The sequence below is a fragment of the Bacillus rossius genome, chromosome 1 (genome assembly GCF_032445375.1).
Source record: "Bacillus rossius redtenbacheri isolate Brsri chromosome 1, Brsri_v3, whole genome shotgun sequence".
NCBI lineage: Eukaryota > Metazoa > Arthropoda > Insecta > Phasmatodea > Bacillidae > Bacillus > Bacillus rossius.
In genome coordinates, this window is record NC_086330.1 from 307727509 (window position 1) to 307745999 (window position 18491).

General features: G+C 46.9%; 1 protein-coding gene across 2 annotated transcripts in view; it reads left to right on the forward strand.

Moving 5' to 3' along the window:
* The window catches only part of LOC134527874 (synaptic vesicle glycoprotein 2B-like), a 164870-nt gene extending 147466 nt beyond the window's left edge, over positions 1-17404 (forward strand). The window contains exons 8-10 of one of the 2 annotated variants that reach the window (XM_063360859.1): positions 8373-8532; positions 8711-8838; positions 17300-17404. In XM_063360859.1, coding sequence (XP_063216929.1) covers positions 8373-8532; positions 8711-8838; positions 17300-17340 — 329 coding nt within the window. In that variant the 3' untranslated portion in view covers positions 17341-17404. Of the gene's footprint in view, positions 1-8372; positions 8533-8710; positions 9444-17299 lie in introns of those variants that run through there. The other variant, XM_063360858.1, reaches the window with a different exon arrangement.
* Positions 17405-18491: the final 1087 nt, after the last annotated feature.

Here is an 18491-nt window from a genome sequence, read left to right on the forward strand (position 1 = left end):
TACAGTTAAGCTTGTGAGGGGACCTGATTCCCTTGGGAATAGGAGTCGACCTGAAATGTGATGAAATTGAAGCCAGCTCTAGTATCTAAAGGGGAACACACTCCATTCCCCATAATGGACACGTGAAGCCAATACGTAGCCTCTCCCACCTATGGCCGGTATACATCTCGTGGTGCCAGTGGCATGTACAAATTAAACTCTGCAGGGGGTTTCCGCTCCTCTGAATTCCTCTGTGAGTCCGAAACTGGTATCTGGTGGGTTAGTGGTTGTTTCCTGGGGCTACACTAATGGTCCCGAATACTCATTGGGGGGTTTGGACACACACACACGCACCCAGGATGTTTGTCTCAAGGAACTGGGCTCACTGTAAAACCCCACAGTTCATGTGGTAACAGCAACAATGGGTGTTTGGCCTTGTACCAGGCCCGTACCAGGCCAGGTTTTCATTGGCTGTAACATATTTCAGATTCTGAGGTGAGTAACCAAGAATACCAGTGGCCTGGTGTAGGGCTGTAGTGGGCCCAGCTGATATAAGTTCTGGAAATCACCTGTCCTGGAAATATGAAGGGTGCCTCGGGTCTGAATCTTGACAAGATGGATCTCTGCTAATGTTTCCTCCAACAGCTATGGATCAGATTTGTGTAGGTCTCAGGTTTGGCAGTGGTAGCTATTTTGCTGGAGAGCACCAATCAGGCATTATAATCCCAATGAATGGTGGACACATTGAGTGGCATACAGCTCAGGTACTTGCCTCCACAGCTAGTGGAGGGAGCACAGTATTCGACCGGATCATGGGTTCTCTGGGTAACCAAGGAGTCCCAGGGAGCGAGTGAGAGGCAAGAACACATACTGGACAGCACTTCTGTGGGGGCTCTGCACTCGATCCACTTGTCATCCTACAGTAGGTTGGCGGTGCTTGGTGGCAATGATGCCGGTCCAGTACTGCTGGTATCCATGCCACATTTAAATAGTGTATCCATATCCCTAAGTCTCTAGGAAGTCTTTTGACAGACCGGTAACCCCGTTCTAGCACTAAAAGATGCACCAGTAACTATTCGGGTTATATCATTGTGGTGCAGGTACCGAGGCGACCCAGCACAATCCAAAATATAACTAAAACATGTTACTTTAGTTTACCTCAGTTTCCATGGTAAATAAGTCCTATCGCTGTACTATGGTACTAACGACCTCTCTGGAATCATGTACCTGGCGGCCGGATAAACTGAGCACTTCATCAGCAAGATGTCTTTCACCCGCGAGTCTACTATTGTCCCATCATCCATGATTTGGAGTCCTACAGTTTACTTCAGTGTCAATGGTATATTATACCTTAAGCAACACTATGGTCATAGGTAATAAAATGTATTCAGTTTCATTCATATAATGTTATGTCATGATGAATAAATTTCATAATGTCTGTCATGATTGTTTAAAATGGTTGAGCTGTAAGTTACATAATAGTCACACATGTAACAGGTGTCTAGGGTTTTGAGCCAATTTTAACAGCTTGTTAATGTTAATTTTACCCTTGTTTTATTGGGTTTTTGTTAGGTAATCGTAATTGAATATCTTCAAACCCAACTGCCTTTGAAATACAGACTACTGACTTTTGCCCCATTCTAGAAAGACGTGTTACTGGTCTTGAAAACTAGTTCTGTGGATTGCACCCAGTAATAGCACACCACTCGTGAGAGGACAGTGTTTACTGAACTCACTGAGCCCACTCGCCGCGAACATCGACAGCGAATCTCGCGGTCGACACTACTTTACACCCTGGTCGAGCCATACTATCACTCCGCACTTCTCAGTACTTGGTGAGCATGAAACAGCTACCAACGTACTTTCTGCAGCTGGTTGTGTCCGTCGCCAAACTGTGTGAAGGTAGCGCCACCATCGATCTTACCACAGTACCATGCTAACACTTGCACGCTTCGCTAATGTCACGCCAAATGCGAGCATCTATATTTGGTTCCAATTATCCTACATAAGGACTAACATCTTGAGATGCATGAGATTAAAATATCCATACTGGATTTATCCTGATAGGGAAATTTATAAATATAATAAACTACAAGGAGCAAAATTAAAAAAAAAACAACTATTATTCTAATAATACCTCTGCCGCTACAGTTGAAAGTTGTTACCGGACCGCTCACAAGGAGTTCAGTCTTACGTACCTAGCAGCTGGAGAGGTCGTACACCTCATCAGTACGAAGTAGATCTCTTATTAGTCTATTATCTTCTCATAGCCAAGTGTCAAGACTCTAAACTGAAAATTAATTGGAAAACTACTACTATTGGGCTTATTCGTGTGTTTATAAATCAGAAAAGTCATCTTAAGATACATGTATTTTCGTTTCTGAGGTAATAACAATGCATTAAATATATGTGATATATTTTACTTGAGTTAACATTAAAATTCATGAATATATTTGTGAAAAAAGGTCATATAATTTTATTTAGGGTATACCTAACGTTTAGAGAGGTTTGGCAATGTTTGAATGAAACTGCATATGATGTTTTTGGACCATCTGTGAATCAGAAATATATATTTTAACTGTATTGTATAACTAAACAAAAAATCTAAATTTAAATGCTTGTTGATCATTTATATACATGGTGCTTTGCGTGTAGTGAGACACAGCTCTGCTACTACTTGTTTACATTGGTATGGGTATGACAAGTCTCTTATTCCAGTGGCCTCGACCAGCACCCTTATGAAGTGGAAGCAAAGGCCACGATACTCCGCGTCACTAACGAGAGCAACTAACGACACCATGTTGCTACCAGCCCCCCCCCCCCCCTCCCCCAAACCCCAAAAAAAAAAACAACACTAAAACTCCTCGCGATATAAAATGTAATAAATGGCGTATATAAAGTTATACTACTGCAGATACTGTCCGGACCAAACGTTGTGATAGCTGGCAGCGCGTTGGTGAAGTGGCAAGGCGGCGGAGGGGCAGGCGATGCGCGCGCAGGTCGGTACGTGTAGCGTTCAGCATGAAAACATTGCTAGGTGGCCAACTCGCAGCGCGTGTTACGAGATGTACGGAAATAGACGGACGTGGACGTAGACGCTGTCGACGGCCTCATTAAGTTATTCATAGTCGAGAAAGAGACATTATTGCTAAAGTAGTGAGCAATGACTTCAATGCCTTAAGGGGGAGGTTATCAATACATTGTTTATTTATAATATACCTTTATATTTTTGTTTGGAAATTGTATTTATTCTGTAGACATTGATACTTACGATTTTGCTATTGTGAATGATATTGTATATTTCATAATTTTGTATAGTGGCATTTTATAGTCTAATTTTGCATTTTACAGTATTATGCATTGAACCAAAACCGGCGACCAGGTCAGTTTGATTTTTAAATTCTTGAGATTTATGTTTTATTGTTTCATGTAATTTAAAGAGTTAATTTCCCGTACAGGGTGATTTCATTTAATTTTCTTTCTACAGTATGTGGCACTTTTACCAAGTATGTAATTGATTTTTTTAAAGTTATACTTGTGACGAGGTATAATAAAAATACGTTTTTTCCCCCTGCAGTAAACTTCATTTGCTAAATTTATTTGCGCCTAACATATTTATTTCATTACACATTCCTTGATACCGACTCAGATCTATATTTAACCTTGTTTTTCAGCTAACAACATTTGGAGACAGATGATTATTGGATAAAATATCTATCTGGGTGAAATTCAGACTACTGGTAACGTGTGCATTGCATTCATATGGGTTGATAACATTGCCGTTTTTGGGTTGCTAATATCAGTCACACCATCGGTTTTACATTTCTCGTTATATAGTAAAAAAAATTATATGGGCCTAAGGTGTCATGATAAGGACAAGTGAAACCCAAAGCGTTGTGGCCTGGGGAGCGATGAGAAAGCGATACATGCATATGTTTTTGTAACAGAGACACATCCGAGCCGTGCCGGGCCGTGCCGAATGTGCGCCGCGTGTGACCGGGCCGTGCCGACATTACGCGCCTACAGCACTAGGGAGTCCAGCTACCACAACGTTTGGTCCGGACAGTAGATTGCAGTTAAATTTTATCACGAATAGCATATGGTAAATTTATGCGTCGTCTCCTGTTGTTGATATAACACATCCTGTATTATATGACAGTACATTTGCTTGATGTTAAGACATGGAATTTTCTTTGGTAAAGTTGGATATACTGTTGACTTATTTTATGGAACAGTTGGTTATGCTGGTATGTTGTGTTAGTGAGTGTATGTGGAAATTCTTTGTATCTAACAAGGGATATAATAAATCTAACAGGTTATGGGCCCAGAAGTGCCACTGTGTTCAGGCAAATATGTGTACAGTGAAATAACAAGATAATAACATACAGGAATAAAATAGTGTACTATGGTAGCAAGAGAATCTTCGCAAGTTTGATTTGTGCAATCATGGCTACGAGTTTGTCGACACAGTATCCACAATTATCAGACACAAACTTTAAAAATTGGAAATATAGTGTGTTGCTGCTATTAGACGAAAAAGAGGTTCGACGGGTCGTGGATGGAAGAGAGAAGCTAGAAGATTTGACAGGAGAAGAGTTGAAAAAGGCGAAATTAGAAGATAGGAAAGCAAGAAACATTATTATTAATCGTATTACAGATCGCCACATAGAATATGTGCGGGAAGCAGTGTCTGCTAGGGATATGCTCAAAGCTTTGAGCAGTGTTTTTGAAAGGAAGAGTGCGATTTCGAAGTTACTAGTGCGAAAGAAACTACTGACTCTGAAGTGCACAACAACTTTACAGGAACACTTCAATAAATTTGATGACCTGGTTTACGATCTCGAGGTAATGGGATCGAAAATTGAACAGGATGATAAAGTTTGCTATTTGCTCCTAACCCTACCTGTACGCTATGACAACATAATCACAGTGTTAGAAACATTAGACACAGATCTAACCTTGGACTTTGTCAAGTCAAGACTTTTGGATGCAGAATTGAAACAAAATCACATACAAACAGATGTGGAGCGTGTGGAAAACACTTCATTTGTTGCAGGAAACAGACCAACAAGAAAATGTTATGGGTGTGGTGACCCTAGGCATCTGATTGCAGACTGTCCTAAGGTAAGAAATAATCACTCAGGTAGAGAAGGGAACAATGACTGGTCTGGCAGGAGCTCGAGAGGGCAAGGTAAAAAAAATGTTCGTGCTTCTGGATATGGATATAACTCAAGTTACACCTGCAATGATGAAAGTGAGGTTACATTTATCGCAACTGCAGGAACAGAACAGTCAGTGTGTGTTGGTCAAGGAGGTGAGCTACAAGAGATAAGGTTTGTTCTTGACTCTGGGTGCACAAACCATTTGGTCACTTGTGATATAAAAGACATTATGACAGATGTGAAAGACCTGGAGATACCTGTCAGAATAAGGGTGGCAAATGGTGAAGAGTTAATAGCAAAACAGAACGGGATAGTTAGGCTCCGTAATGATGAACAGAAAATAAAATTAGAAGCACTTATTGTACCCAACCTTAAGCTAAATCTGTTGTATGTCAAAAAGGTGGTATTTTCTGGTAAGCAAGTAATTTTCAAGGCTAACAAGGCAGAGATAATGGACAACAATGGGCTGATATTGGAGTGTGGTACATTGGGAAAACTATATGTTGCTAAGTTCTCACCGTGTAGGTCCATAGAGGGTGTGTGCTCAGTAGCAGAGGAATGTGATCTATGGCATAAGAGACTTTGACATTTAAACCATAAGGGTTTGAAACAAATGGGATTACCCACATCAAGTAAGGTTTGTGATGCATGTAGGCAAGGAAAAGCTAATAGACAACCTTTCCATAAGAGCTTTTCACCAAAATCCTCCCACATTGGAGAGCTTCTGCACACAGATATTGGAGGGCCAATGTCCACACAAACTATAAACGGTGAACAGTATTATCAGACCATAACTGACGATTTCTCACATTTTGTGTAGTTTATTTACTCAAGACAAAGGCAGAAGCTGCAGAAAATGTGATAAGTTATGTTAGACACCTAGAATCTCGCGTTGGAACAAACTGCACTGCTAGAGTGAGATGTGACAATGGAGGAGAATTTATGTCTGAGAAACTGAAGGCATTCTGTGCTGAGAAGGGTGTTACATTAGAATATACCGCACCGTACTCACCACAGATGAACGGCACTAGTGAAAGGATGAACAGGACCTTGATGGATAAGGTTAGGACCATGTTTGCTGAAACAGGATTGCCAAAGCTCTTTTGGGGTGAAGCGATTCGCACAGCTGCGTATCAGTTGAATCGGTTACCCACAGCTGCTCTAGGAGGAAATATTCCAGCAGACATATACTTGGGTAAAAATGATCTGTCAAAACTGAAGGTCTTCGGAGCCAAAGCCTGGATGATCAAACTGCCAAAAAGAGATAAATTGGATACCAAGGATACTCCAAGCAGAATGGTAGGATATGTGCCTAACGGGTACAGAGTGTGGGACCAGGAAGTAAATAAGATACACATATCAAGAGATGTGACCTTTGATGAAACAGACATAGTATTCAAAGATGAGCAAAAAGAAGATACCCAACATTTGAGATTAGATGAAGAGAACGAAATAAAGAAGATGTGCAGTAACCAAGAGACAACATCAGATGGTGAAGTAGAAAACGAAATGTTCCGAGGGTTTGAAGAGAAAGAAGAACCAACATTGGAATTGAAAAGAAAAGTGAGGAAACCTAAACATCTAGAAAACTATGAACTATATGTGGCATACTGCTTGATGTCAGACAGTGATCCTCAGAATTATGAAGAAGCAGTGCACAGGAGTGATGAGTGGAGAAAGACAATAGAGAAGGAATTGGATGTACATAAAAAGTTCCAGACTTGGGTCGAAGCAGAGCTACCAGTAAACGTTAATCCAATTGAGAAAAGACGGGTTTTCACTACAAAACCAGACGGAACAAAGAAGGCTCGACTAGTGGCAAAAGGTTTACTAAGGGACTTACAGGGAGACAGCAAAGGACTTTTGTATGCACCAGTTGCAAAAATGCCTACAATTAGACTTGCAATGTCGTACGCTCTACAGAAGGATTGGACAGTTAAACAAATGGATATACCAACTGCATTCCTAAATGGTACGCTCGTTGAAGATGTGTATATCGTACAACCAGAGGGAGTAGAAGTGAGCGTATGTGGAAATTCTTTGTATCTAACAAGGAATATAATAAGTCTAACAATTGAGATGTGTGATTTACTATATAATGATACGCCTCAGATATACAGAGTGTATATAAGTGAATATCAAGTGATTTATTCACTTTTTCCCCCTCTCCCACCCAGGGAAACGTTTTTCTTTCTAGAGCGACACTGTGAGAACCATGGCCTATCAACCCCTTATACCACGAGTCACATGCAAGCTACTGACACCTCCGCTAGATGACGACACCAATGGACGACATCCAGGGACAAATTAATGATTAATATATATATAAACTAAATGAAATACCACTTAAAATGCACAGGAATATACAACTTGTTTTCACATAGTGATCAAATATTATTGCCAAATGGTTTAGTGATAATTTACCCCCATATATGGTCGGTTTATAGGTAACCGAGAGTTTTTTTAAGAGTGTCTTTAATAGCATCCCCATTTTTTTCTCTAACTTACACCATTCATTGTTAAATGAACTAAGAAATTTCTACACTTTTTAATTTTTTAAAACAAACTAAAAGCATAACATGCACTATTAAAAAATATAAATTAGCAAAATCCCAAGTAATCTTCTACTGTTAGCAATTTATTAATATATGAGGGAATTACTTTAAATGTAACTGACAATATTTGTGAATCAGGCACATAAGCAGATTTGCATTAAGTGGGCTGTGTGATGGACACATACATTGAGGCAGTCGAAGACTATGTGCTCTATATTCACAAAAGGTATGGGGAATCATGTAGTGTAGGCAGGAACTAAATTGTAGTTGTGCTTGCACAGCAATTAGTGTTCTAAGTCTTCTTTGAAGGACACATGAATATACGCAAGTTACTGGCCGTGTGCCCCATTTAAGAAAGGCAGATATGGAAAATCTCTCAAGTTCAGCAGGATGCTAAATGGTTACCATGTCGCAGTGCTGGTGGAATTCATGTGTGAGTGCATGTAGATGTAGGCAAGTAGCTTGCCGATGTATCCATGAAAGAAAGTCAAGGATCGGTGATAATGCAGTTTCAACAGGGCACGAGGTTATTGTAACGATACCAACTGTCCTGGTTCTGGTACCATTAATGTGTAATAGACAGATGGATGTAAAAAAGTAACTGGATGTGTTACAAGGTTATTGACAAGGGATCACAAAGTGTTGGTAGCACTCCAGGTTGTTAATGTGCCTGCAGTGCTGCTGGTGGTGGTAGCAGCGGCCTGCGGCCTTGGCCTCGACTTCGTCAACATGCCATCGCTGGTGACGGCGCTCGCCTGTGTGATGGTGTCCGTGCTTTTTATCGGCGTTAGTGTTGTCAGCTCCTTTGTCGTCGATGTCTTTCCCACTCATCTCAGGTGAGGCTGGCTGCTAATGATGATATATAAATAGTATTGTGAGTTTGAAAACTTAAAATGCTCTGTTTATAGAAATTATTGATAATGATCGTTGCAGAGATATCATGTTAAGATGAAAAGTGTGTAAAATGCAGTGAGGCTGGGTGGACTGTAACTGATGGACAAGGTGTTTTTGCAGAGGCATGGCCATGAGCCTAGGGCTGATGGCAGGCAGGATCGGAACTGTCAGTGGTAACATGATCCTGGGAGCACTCCTTGAGCATTACTGCGACGTGGTCTTCTACTTCATCGCTGCCATTTGCCTGGGTGAGTCCCGTGGTCTAAGCCACTTCAACATACCGATTGTCTGCATGTCTTCTGTGGTTAGCAGAAAATATAATATAGCTATTATCTGGTTAAACTTTATAATGATTACTTTTGTAATATCTATACTGGTTTTTAATCACATATTAGCATTCTTATCTATTCTACAAATAACAAAATTTACATCATGCACATAAGCCAACTTTAGAAAATGACTAACCACTGGTGTATTTATTGTGGCAATGTGAGTAAGTGAATTTGGTTCAACCTGGGACACCGGGTCCCGCGTCGGTATCCGGGCATCCACGACGGCCATCTTGGACTATGTCACTTCCGGCGGCCATCTTGGATTACATTATTTCCCGTGGCCATCTTGAATTATGTCACTTCCGACCACCATTATGTTTCTTCTAGAAAATTCCACCATTTTGATTTATGACATCATAAATAACAAAAAGATATATATAATAAAAGTATTATTAAATTTCACCATCACCTGATAATCGAACAACCCACTCCTATGTGTTGCACATTTCGTTATGTCCACCATATTTTAAAATCATAATTATTAACTTAGAAACTCAGGAAAAAAGAAAAAAAGAAAAAAATTATTAAAAAATTTAATAAATTTTAACCATCATCTTATAATCGAGCACCCCACTTCTATGTATTGCTCATTATGTTACCATAACATCTCCAGCATCTGTTGGAGGCTGCCATATTTTTTATGTCTGCTGGAGACCGCCATCATGATTTCATCCGATTTCGCCATCACCATCCTAAAGTACCTTAGTGTATGTATGTAAGTATATAAGTTCAAAATATATTTATTATTTTTAGTTCACAAACTGATTGGGTAGGCAAGCGAGGTGACTTTCTTCTTGTAGTCTCGTCCAATAGATTCCCCTGGGGCATTACCAAGGAATCACTCTGTCACTTGTACATTTTCATGAGCTGAACTCTCAGTGAACTCGTCTATTCCACTCGCAGGTATCGAAGGCCCTGGATCCGAACCATCGAACTACTCAGTTTCTCTTTGGCGATAGGCGCGCGTCAAGTTACGCGCAAAGCGCGATAAAGGCGCGCATCAAGTTACGCGCCAGGCGCGATAACGGCTGTGGGAGTGGAAGTCCGCGCGCCTCACACAGGGATCGGGTGGCGCAGCTGCGTAACTGCTGCGCGCATCGACATGAGCCGTGACGGATCCGTGAGCATAGACATGGAAGGGGTATGCCACGCATGCCTACTGCCAGGCTTGCCAGTAAATCATGCCGCGGTGGGGACATTCGCCATCTGTACCTGCGACACGGAGAAGAAGCCCAAAACACACTTTGACGACGGAAAACCCGGGCCGACGTCTTCACTTAAATGCGGCGCGATAGGGTGCCATCGGCGGCCCGATGAGGTGGCATTCTGCCATCAATGCGGTACCGTGAGGCACCACTCATACACAGATGCACGCGAGTTCCTCAACTTCAGAGATTGGCTATTTATGTGCCGCGCGTGCGAGCTCGCGTTTGACAGACCCCCAGTAGTACCGGCACCCCCTATCACACCGCGCCCCGGCGGCACTCTCAAACTACCGGAGTTCACGGGACAGGAGCACGAGGACCCGGTAAAGTTATTGCAGACATGCCGGGACAGGCTTGTCCGATACTCAGTTCCTACAGACGAGTGGACGGAGAAGGCGTGCGACAAGCTGAGAGGGTGTGCCCTGTACTGGTGGACCACAGCTGGTGAATACGGGATGGAGTAGGCGACTTCGCTGATAGACTAGAGGTTGGTGAACAAGGTGGAGCGCGACGTGCAGATCGTTCGCCGCGGCCGCGAGCTGCCTAACCGATGGCCAGGGGGTCACCACCTGCGTAAGTGGCACCCGAGGACTCCAGGGCCCTGGTACTGTATGTGACACCAGCACCGAGGCAACAGGAGGAGCAGCCGTACCGACAGGCGGCAACCAGGGGAACCAACGAGGCACCAAACCAGAGGGCCCCACACTGCAAGTACTGCCGCGAGGAGAGATACCACTGGCACGATGTCTGCCCCACGCAGGCAACTGTCTAGCAAGCCCGCAGTGCGGGGGGGCCCCACGTCGGGAAACGTCCGCTAGGGGGGGGTGCCATGGCTGGCCACTGTCCCTGGAACCCTAGCCCGGCCTCCACTGTCGCACCAGCGCGCCCCGTCAGGACGGATGGGCGCAGCTCACCCGACCCGTCAGCAGCCCGCACCGGGTCGTCGGCGAGCCGCACTGGACACCAGGTGGCCCCGGCGACACCGGCAGCACCTGCAGTGCCCACTGACGCACCGGCGCACCCCGTCAGGACGGACGGGCGCCGCTCACCCGACCCGTCAGCGGCCCGCACCGGGTCATTGGCAAACCGCACCGGTCACTAGGTGGCCCCGGCAACACCGGCAGCACCTGCAGTGCCCACTGACACACCAGCGCGCCCCATCAGGATGGACGGGCGCAGCTCACCTGACCCGTCAGCGGCCCGCACCGGGTCGTCGGCGAGTCGCACGGGACACCAGGTGCCCCGGCGACACCGGCAGCACCTGCAGTGTGCCTAACGGCAGCGACAGCGCCCCTGGAGCAGTGCGGTGAGTCGTACCAATTAGGGCAGTTGGGACCTGGGGAGGGTCATCTGCTCAGGATTCCCGTCAGGATGAATGGACAGCCAGTGCATGCCCTTGTCGACACAGCCGCCAGTCATACGTATGTGTCAGCTCAGTGCACGAGCTCACGGGACATTGACTCATGTGCGGAGGAGGTTCATTTAGCGACGAAGGGGGCAACAGCTCGTGTTGTCAGTCGCGCGAACATCACCCTCTCCATCAGGTATCATTTCAGCCACACACCAACATTAGTCGTAGAGGGGCTACGGGAGACGCTAATCCTGGGGCTGCCTTGGCTAGCGCAGGAGGACGCCACTGTGGAGTTCAGGGAGGGGAGACTGCATATGGCCATCACAAGTGGCGCATGGTTTACAGCCTGGGCTATCAGCCAACCGCAGAACAGGGAGGACTCATCACACTCGCGGACCTGAGAAATGGTGTACCCGCTAGCACTCATAAATAGTGTCCTGTCCCAACAGCCTCAGGTTTTTGCAGCCACGGACATGCTCCGCTGTACCACAACCACAGAACATGCCATTGCCACCCGACCTCACCAACCCCAGTTCGTGAAGCCGTACGGGTTCGGAACAACTTTGAGGCATGTCATCCAGACCCAAATCACAGAAATGCTACGCAATGGAGTCAACGAACCCAGTGAATCGCCGTACAACTGCCAGATTGTCATGGCGAACAAAAAAGATGGCTCCATGAGCTTCTGCTTTAATTTCAAACCAGTCAATTCTGTAACCATACCTGCCCCACCACCGCTTATCAATATTACGGACACTTTGGCAGGGCTGGGCGACGCCCGCATTTTCACGTCCCTCGACCTCAAGTCCGGGTACTGGCAGGTGCCCATACATACAGAGGACCGTCCAAAGACCGCATTTACTGCACCTGACGGCAGACGTTTTCAGTTCTGTGCCATGCTGTTCGGGCTGATGGACGCCCCCACGACCTTTCAGGCCATGATGGTACGTGTGTTAGATGGGTACGCGGGCGAGTTCGCCGCCGCGTACTTGGATGACGTCATCATTTGGTCGCGGTCGTTGGAGGACCACGCCCGGCACATCGGCCTGGTCCTTGAGCGGCTGGCCAGACACAGCCTCACATGCGCCCCACAGAAATGCCATGTGGGTGCGGCCGAGCTGGAGTACTTGGGGCACATTGTGGACGTCGAGGTCTGCCAGCCCCTGCCAAAGCGCCTGAACCTGATTGAGTCAAAACCCGTCCCACGAACCCACAAGCAGCTGCAGAAGTTGATGGGCCTACTCAACTGGCTGTGCTCATTCATTCCTCATTTCGCAAGTATCACAGCCCCGATGATGGACTTGCTGTCACCCAAGCTCCGGTTTCAGTGGACCAGCGGAGCGGACGCTGCACTGGCCGCAGTAAAGCAGCAGTTCCGCGAGTGCCACCAGCTCGCCCGTCTGCAGCCTGACCTTCCCCTGTACCTGCAAACGGACACCAGTCAGGAGGGGATGGGGGCATTCCTGTACCAGGTGGGGTACAAAGGCGTGCGCCGGGTGGTGGAGTACTTCAGCATCAAATTCGGCCAGCCCGAACGGCGTTACCATGTGAACGAGCAGATGTGAATGGCCGTTGTTTGGGCTATGTGACGCTACCGCCACCACCTGGAGGGCCGCCGGTTCACGCTGCGGACGGACAGCCAGTGTCTCCGCTGGCTGGACTCCACTCAGGGCCGCAAGTCAAAGTTCACGAGGTGGGCGCTAATGCTCCAGAACTTTGACTTCGCGGTCGAGCATGTCCCTGGACGAGACAACCAGTTCGCCGTTGAACTGTCGCGCCATCCCGACCCACACATCATCTTTCAGGATGACCAGGATTGGGAAGGGCTGTTGCCACCAGAGAGAGTCGCGCCGCCAGTCACTCCGAGGGAGGCTACCGCAACCTTGTTTCACATCCCAAGGGCTCCAGACCATCCCGTCATCTTGCCTGTGGGGACCCTGAGCGACTTAGTAGAGTTCGTGAAACAGGCCCAGTTGACAGACGACCCCACACAGGCCGAGGTGCGGTCATGTGGGGAGCAGGCTCACCCCTACCACAGGTGCATAGATGGGGTGTTGGAGACCCGGGTACTGGGGGACATGGATGCCTGGTGCCTTCATGTGCTGCTCGGTGCCTGTGAGAAAGTCATGGGCTTCCACCACAAGCACGAACTGGCGGGCCATCCGGGTGCACACCAGACACAGCTGGACATCCGTAAGACCTTCCATTGGCCAGGGGTGACGCGGGATGTGCGGGACCTGGTGCGGCGCTGCCAGCAGTGCCAGCAGAGGAAGACCAGGTGGTCTGACGGTGTGGAACAGCAGCGCCCCTGCCGGCCCCGCGACCCGTTTCACACCCTGGCCTTGGACATCATGGGGCCCTACCCGTAGACCACTCGGGGAAAGAGATTCTTGGTCATCATCACTGACATTTTCACCAGGTGGGTCGAGGCCTTCCCGGTGTCCAATGTGCGCGCTGGAACCATAGCCGCCCTGCTGGACCATGAAATCTTCCCGCAGTATGGTTTCGCGGGTGTGCTGTTGACGGACAACATCTGTCAGTTCAGCGGGAGGCACTGGCGAGCTGACTGTCACCGATGGGGCCTCTACCACCACACCACCCCTATATACCATCCCCAGGCCAACCCCACTGAAAGGAGAAACCAGGAGGTCAAGGCACAGCTGCGGCTAAGGTTGGAGGACGACCACTCCAAGTGGGATGTCCACCTGCTAAAGCTGCTCTGTTGTCTCCGGCGCCGTACCAACGCCATCACCGGTCATTCCCCTGCCGAGCTCCTGTACGGGAAAAACTTGGTGTTGCCCGGGGAGAGCAGGGTGGCCGACGTCGCCATGGGAACGGTGGTGCACCCCAATCGTGAGGAGGGGAGGGAGCACGCCAGATTACAACAGGCCCAATTCCTGGTGGCCCACACACCTCTGAGTAGCCACCCCCCACCCCCGATACAGCCAGGTCAGCTGGTGTACATCAGACAGCACCACTTGTTATCTGGGGCACAGAACTTTTGTGCAGGGTTAGCACCCCGATGGTCGGAGCCACGGGAGGTCCTGTGGAGGACAGGTCCCTTATCCCATGCGGTCCGGACACCAAGGGGGCGACCCGCTAATGTACATCGGGACGACCTGCGCTTAGTCGCGCAAGGGGTCAGAGTTGGCCCAACGGCCCCCTCTTCTCCACCCTCCAGACTCCAGGATACCACAGAGACACCGCGGGAAGGAGCAGGACCCGAACTTGCCACCCAGAGGAACACGCACACGGGCGACCCAGACGGGGGTAACCACGATCAGGCACCCGAATGCACTGAACCCGAACTCCGAGATACCCGGGTCAGGTCCCCGGTGCAACTGGTCGCAGTTCTGCGTGTCCCCACGGAGGTGGGGAGTCCGTTAGTCTGGTTCCCTGATGAGGGGGGAGAAGTTTCTGAGGAGGAGGAGGACGAGCCACTGTGGCCGCTGGACCTAAGCCTGGCGGACACCACGTTCCGGGTGTCCGTGGACGAGCCCGAGGATGGGGAGGAGGAACCGGACAGGAGGGGTCAGCGCCCCACACACAGATGTTTGGCCCCGGTAAGGACGTGCTGCGCGGATGACAGCGAGCCAGTAGAGTTTACCCCTGTCCCCGCAGTGGAGACGGATTTCCCGACCACCCAACCGGGCACGAGTGAGCCTACCACACTTTGCCCAGTAGAGACACACACCATCACAGTCCCCACCACACAACCACAGAGAGCCCGCCAACCCCTGGCATACCTGGCAGAGTACGAGTGGTCCAGGTCCCCGACGAGCTACTCCACCCAGGCGCGGCCTGTAGGGGGCATTCCAGTGGTGCCTACACACGTGGCCGGACCCATATCATCCCCCCCATCCACGTCGTCCATTTCACCACCACGCTACACCCCGACCCCATTGACCCCTCCACCCACATCACCAGGTTGTGCTAGGAGAGGCGCATGTCGCCGCCCATCCACAGGGGGATAACGGACACGGGTCAGGGCGTACCCCCTTGTCATTCATCGAGTGGGAGAGGCATTCCGGGCAGAATCATTACCTCACATCACACCACCACTCCACCGCTTAGTGTAGGGCTTGCAGTGCGGCGGACTTCAGTGAAGTGCTCAGCGTGTGAAGGGAGGCATTGATGCACATAGCGGTCTCAGAGAAGGGGGGGCATTTGACGCCGACCACCAATGCTCCTCTATGTCGCATAGACCGCTATGCCTCATCAACGTCTCGCAAAGGCATGTGCACCGAACGCGTTCGTGCGCGCACCAAAGTGCAACGAAGCGAATGCCAGGCAACAAGTGCTACGTCGGCGGAAGCATCTGGCTGGGTGTGGCATATCCCTCTGCCGAACTACAACAAATGTAATTATGTTTATTTTCCACAGGTTTTTATTGGACATTATTTTCATCATTTAATATTTCAGTCCTCTCAAAAATTATGTTTCACTATGCGATTTGTCCCGAACCTGGCCGGTTCAGTTTCCCGCGAGAATCACACATTTCCGCGGGAGGGCAGACGGGGGAGGGTGGGTCGCGCGGGGAGAGAGCGGCATTGTCCTTCAGGAGCTCGGAGAGGCTGGCAGCTCCGCGCAACACGGAACCAGCAACTTTTGTTTTCACCGACATGTAGTTTCAATAGTCGTAATCTTTCTCAATCCTTTTCGTACATTTCCGTGGTCGGCCTCAATTTACCATGTGGTATTTCACTTAAATTAATAAGTGCTCCAAGACGAGTGTTCAGCATAATATGCAAGTACTGTGGGGAGTCTACGAGAAGTTACGTCGGTGCTTCACACAACAACCTAGCCGACCGGCTACATAGTTTCAGCCCGCACGGGGCAGCCAGTCGGCGACACGTGCCACCAAACTTATTAACGAGTCAGTATCTGGGACAAGTCTAAGAGTCAGGTAGAGTCGCCGGAGTTACAGGCCTATGTGTCATTAGCCCAGTGTAATACGTATTGTGTAATTGTGAAGTGTTTTATTCGTCAGGTTTTAGTATGTCATGTTAGGGTTTGTTTTGTAATCTCCGTCTCGTGTCCGAGTGTTTGACCTCACCGCGCAACAAAATCGTGAGCCGCCGCTGTGGAAGTGGTCGCACGTGTGACTTTTCAATTCGGGACAACCGTTACGGCCAGGACGGGCAGCACTATGTATAGGGCTGTGCCGTAATAAATTCATCGGACATCAATCAGTAATGTTGTGTTCTTCAGGCGTCCCGAGTGGCCATAACAGCTCGGGGGGCCCTACTGCGTTGACCCGCTACCTCTAGCCACAAGGCCGAACCTACCCTGAGATCCCAAACAATATTAAAATTACATAAATTTTCAGAGAGGTAGCTCGGGGTCCGCGTCAAGTTATAGTTTCATGGTGTTCAAATAACACATACAAAGAATTAATTTTTTTAAAGATCAGAACTTGCATCATATATGTGGTGCACCAGTGTATTTATTGATTACTGCAAAATAATTTGTGTAAAATGTTTTCTTAAGTTAATATTATACCTATGTCATTCTGTGTTGTAACATTTTTTACATATATTTTAATTTATTTGCACTGGGCTTACGAATTGTTGTGATAGACATCAATATACTTTTGATGACCATTAGTTATAGTATTTAAATAATTGCAAAAAGGTTAAAGTAATAATTAATTTAGATGTGTAGGTACTTCTCTGGACAGACAGTAAAACTTATTTGGATACGTTTGCTAATTCGGAAACATAGTTTCCTTATATGATTTTCGTTTATTAAGATAATCTAAGAAGTGTTATATATAACTAAAGATCTTAAACTGTTTTTAAATTAGTGCAATGTTTTTCAGGTTGTGCACTTCCGACGTTCCTGCTACCAGGGATAAAATAAGATATGTTAATTTTATAGTTGTATGTATATTTTCAAATAAATCCTGCGTTTATTTAACTCGAAATTAATTTCTTTTTTTCCACGATACATCCATTTTTATTTTTTAAATTAACTAAATTAGTTCAAAATATATTTATTATTTTTAGTTCACAAACTGCTTGGGTAGTCAAGCGAGGTGACTTGCTTATTGTAGTCTCGTCCAATAGATTCCCTGGGGCATTACGAAGGAATCACTCTGTCACTCGTACATTTTCATGAGCTGAATTCTCAGTGAACTCGCCTATTCCACTTGCAGGTATCGAAGGCCCTGGATCCGAACCATCGAACTACTCAGTTTCTCTTTGGTGATACGACAAAAAATTCCTTACATGTCCAAAATCAACCAGCCATTCCTCGATACAAATTAAAGACTACTGCCTCTTGCACAAGACTCCTCGTGGCTGACTTCACAGCTATGCATCGGGGCCTATATATAACTCAAAAGCATGCTGTGTTCTAATAATAGGTGGATGTGTGAGAACTTTCTACTTAGTTCCAGGTTCTTACACATTCACTGACTTGCAGCTTTGGTTGATGCATCATCCTATCGTTCTCACTCACTCCCAGCCTGTTTTTGGTTTTTAAGGTGCCAAGAGAAATTTAATGGCTGCACTTGCCATTACACCAGACTAAAAAACAGACTAGCTGTTGCAACATGTTAGATATTAAATTATGATGGATTCGAAACATCCCTACATCAACATAGGTAAAACATTCAATTAGTTTTATCTTTAAATGCATAATGGATGGGTCGATTGGTATTTTGGGGAGATAACAAAGCTCTGTGGGATTCAGTATACCCGGACAGCTTTTACGAGTGGGGGAAGACTGATGAATCGCTGGCATTTTCCTACAACATTTCACAAATGCTGTGCATGTCCAGCACAAGTTTTGGGGCGGCAATAAAATGCTGTTAGTTTCCTTCAACCCAGTTAGCCATACAAGTGGAAATGGCTGGTGTTGCTTTAGTTTTCCTAGGACTCCTCTCGGAGATAGAGCAGTTTTCAGTTCATGAACAGAAAAGGGTGACCACTGGCAAATGAAATTTAACATGCAAGTTTGAATGTTTAGAAGGGGAAAATGATTATTCAAAGTCTAAAATAAGAAGTGTA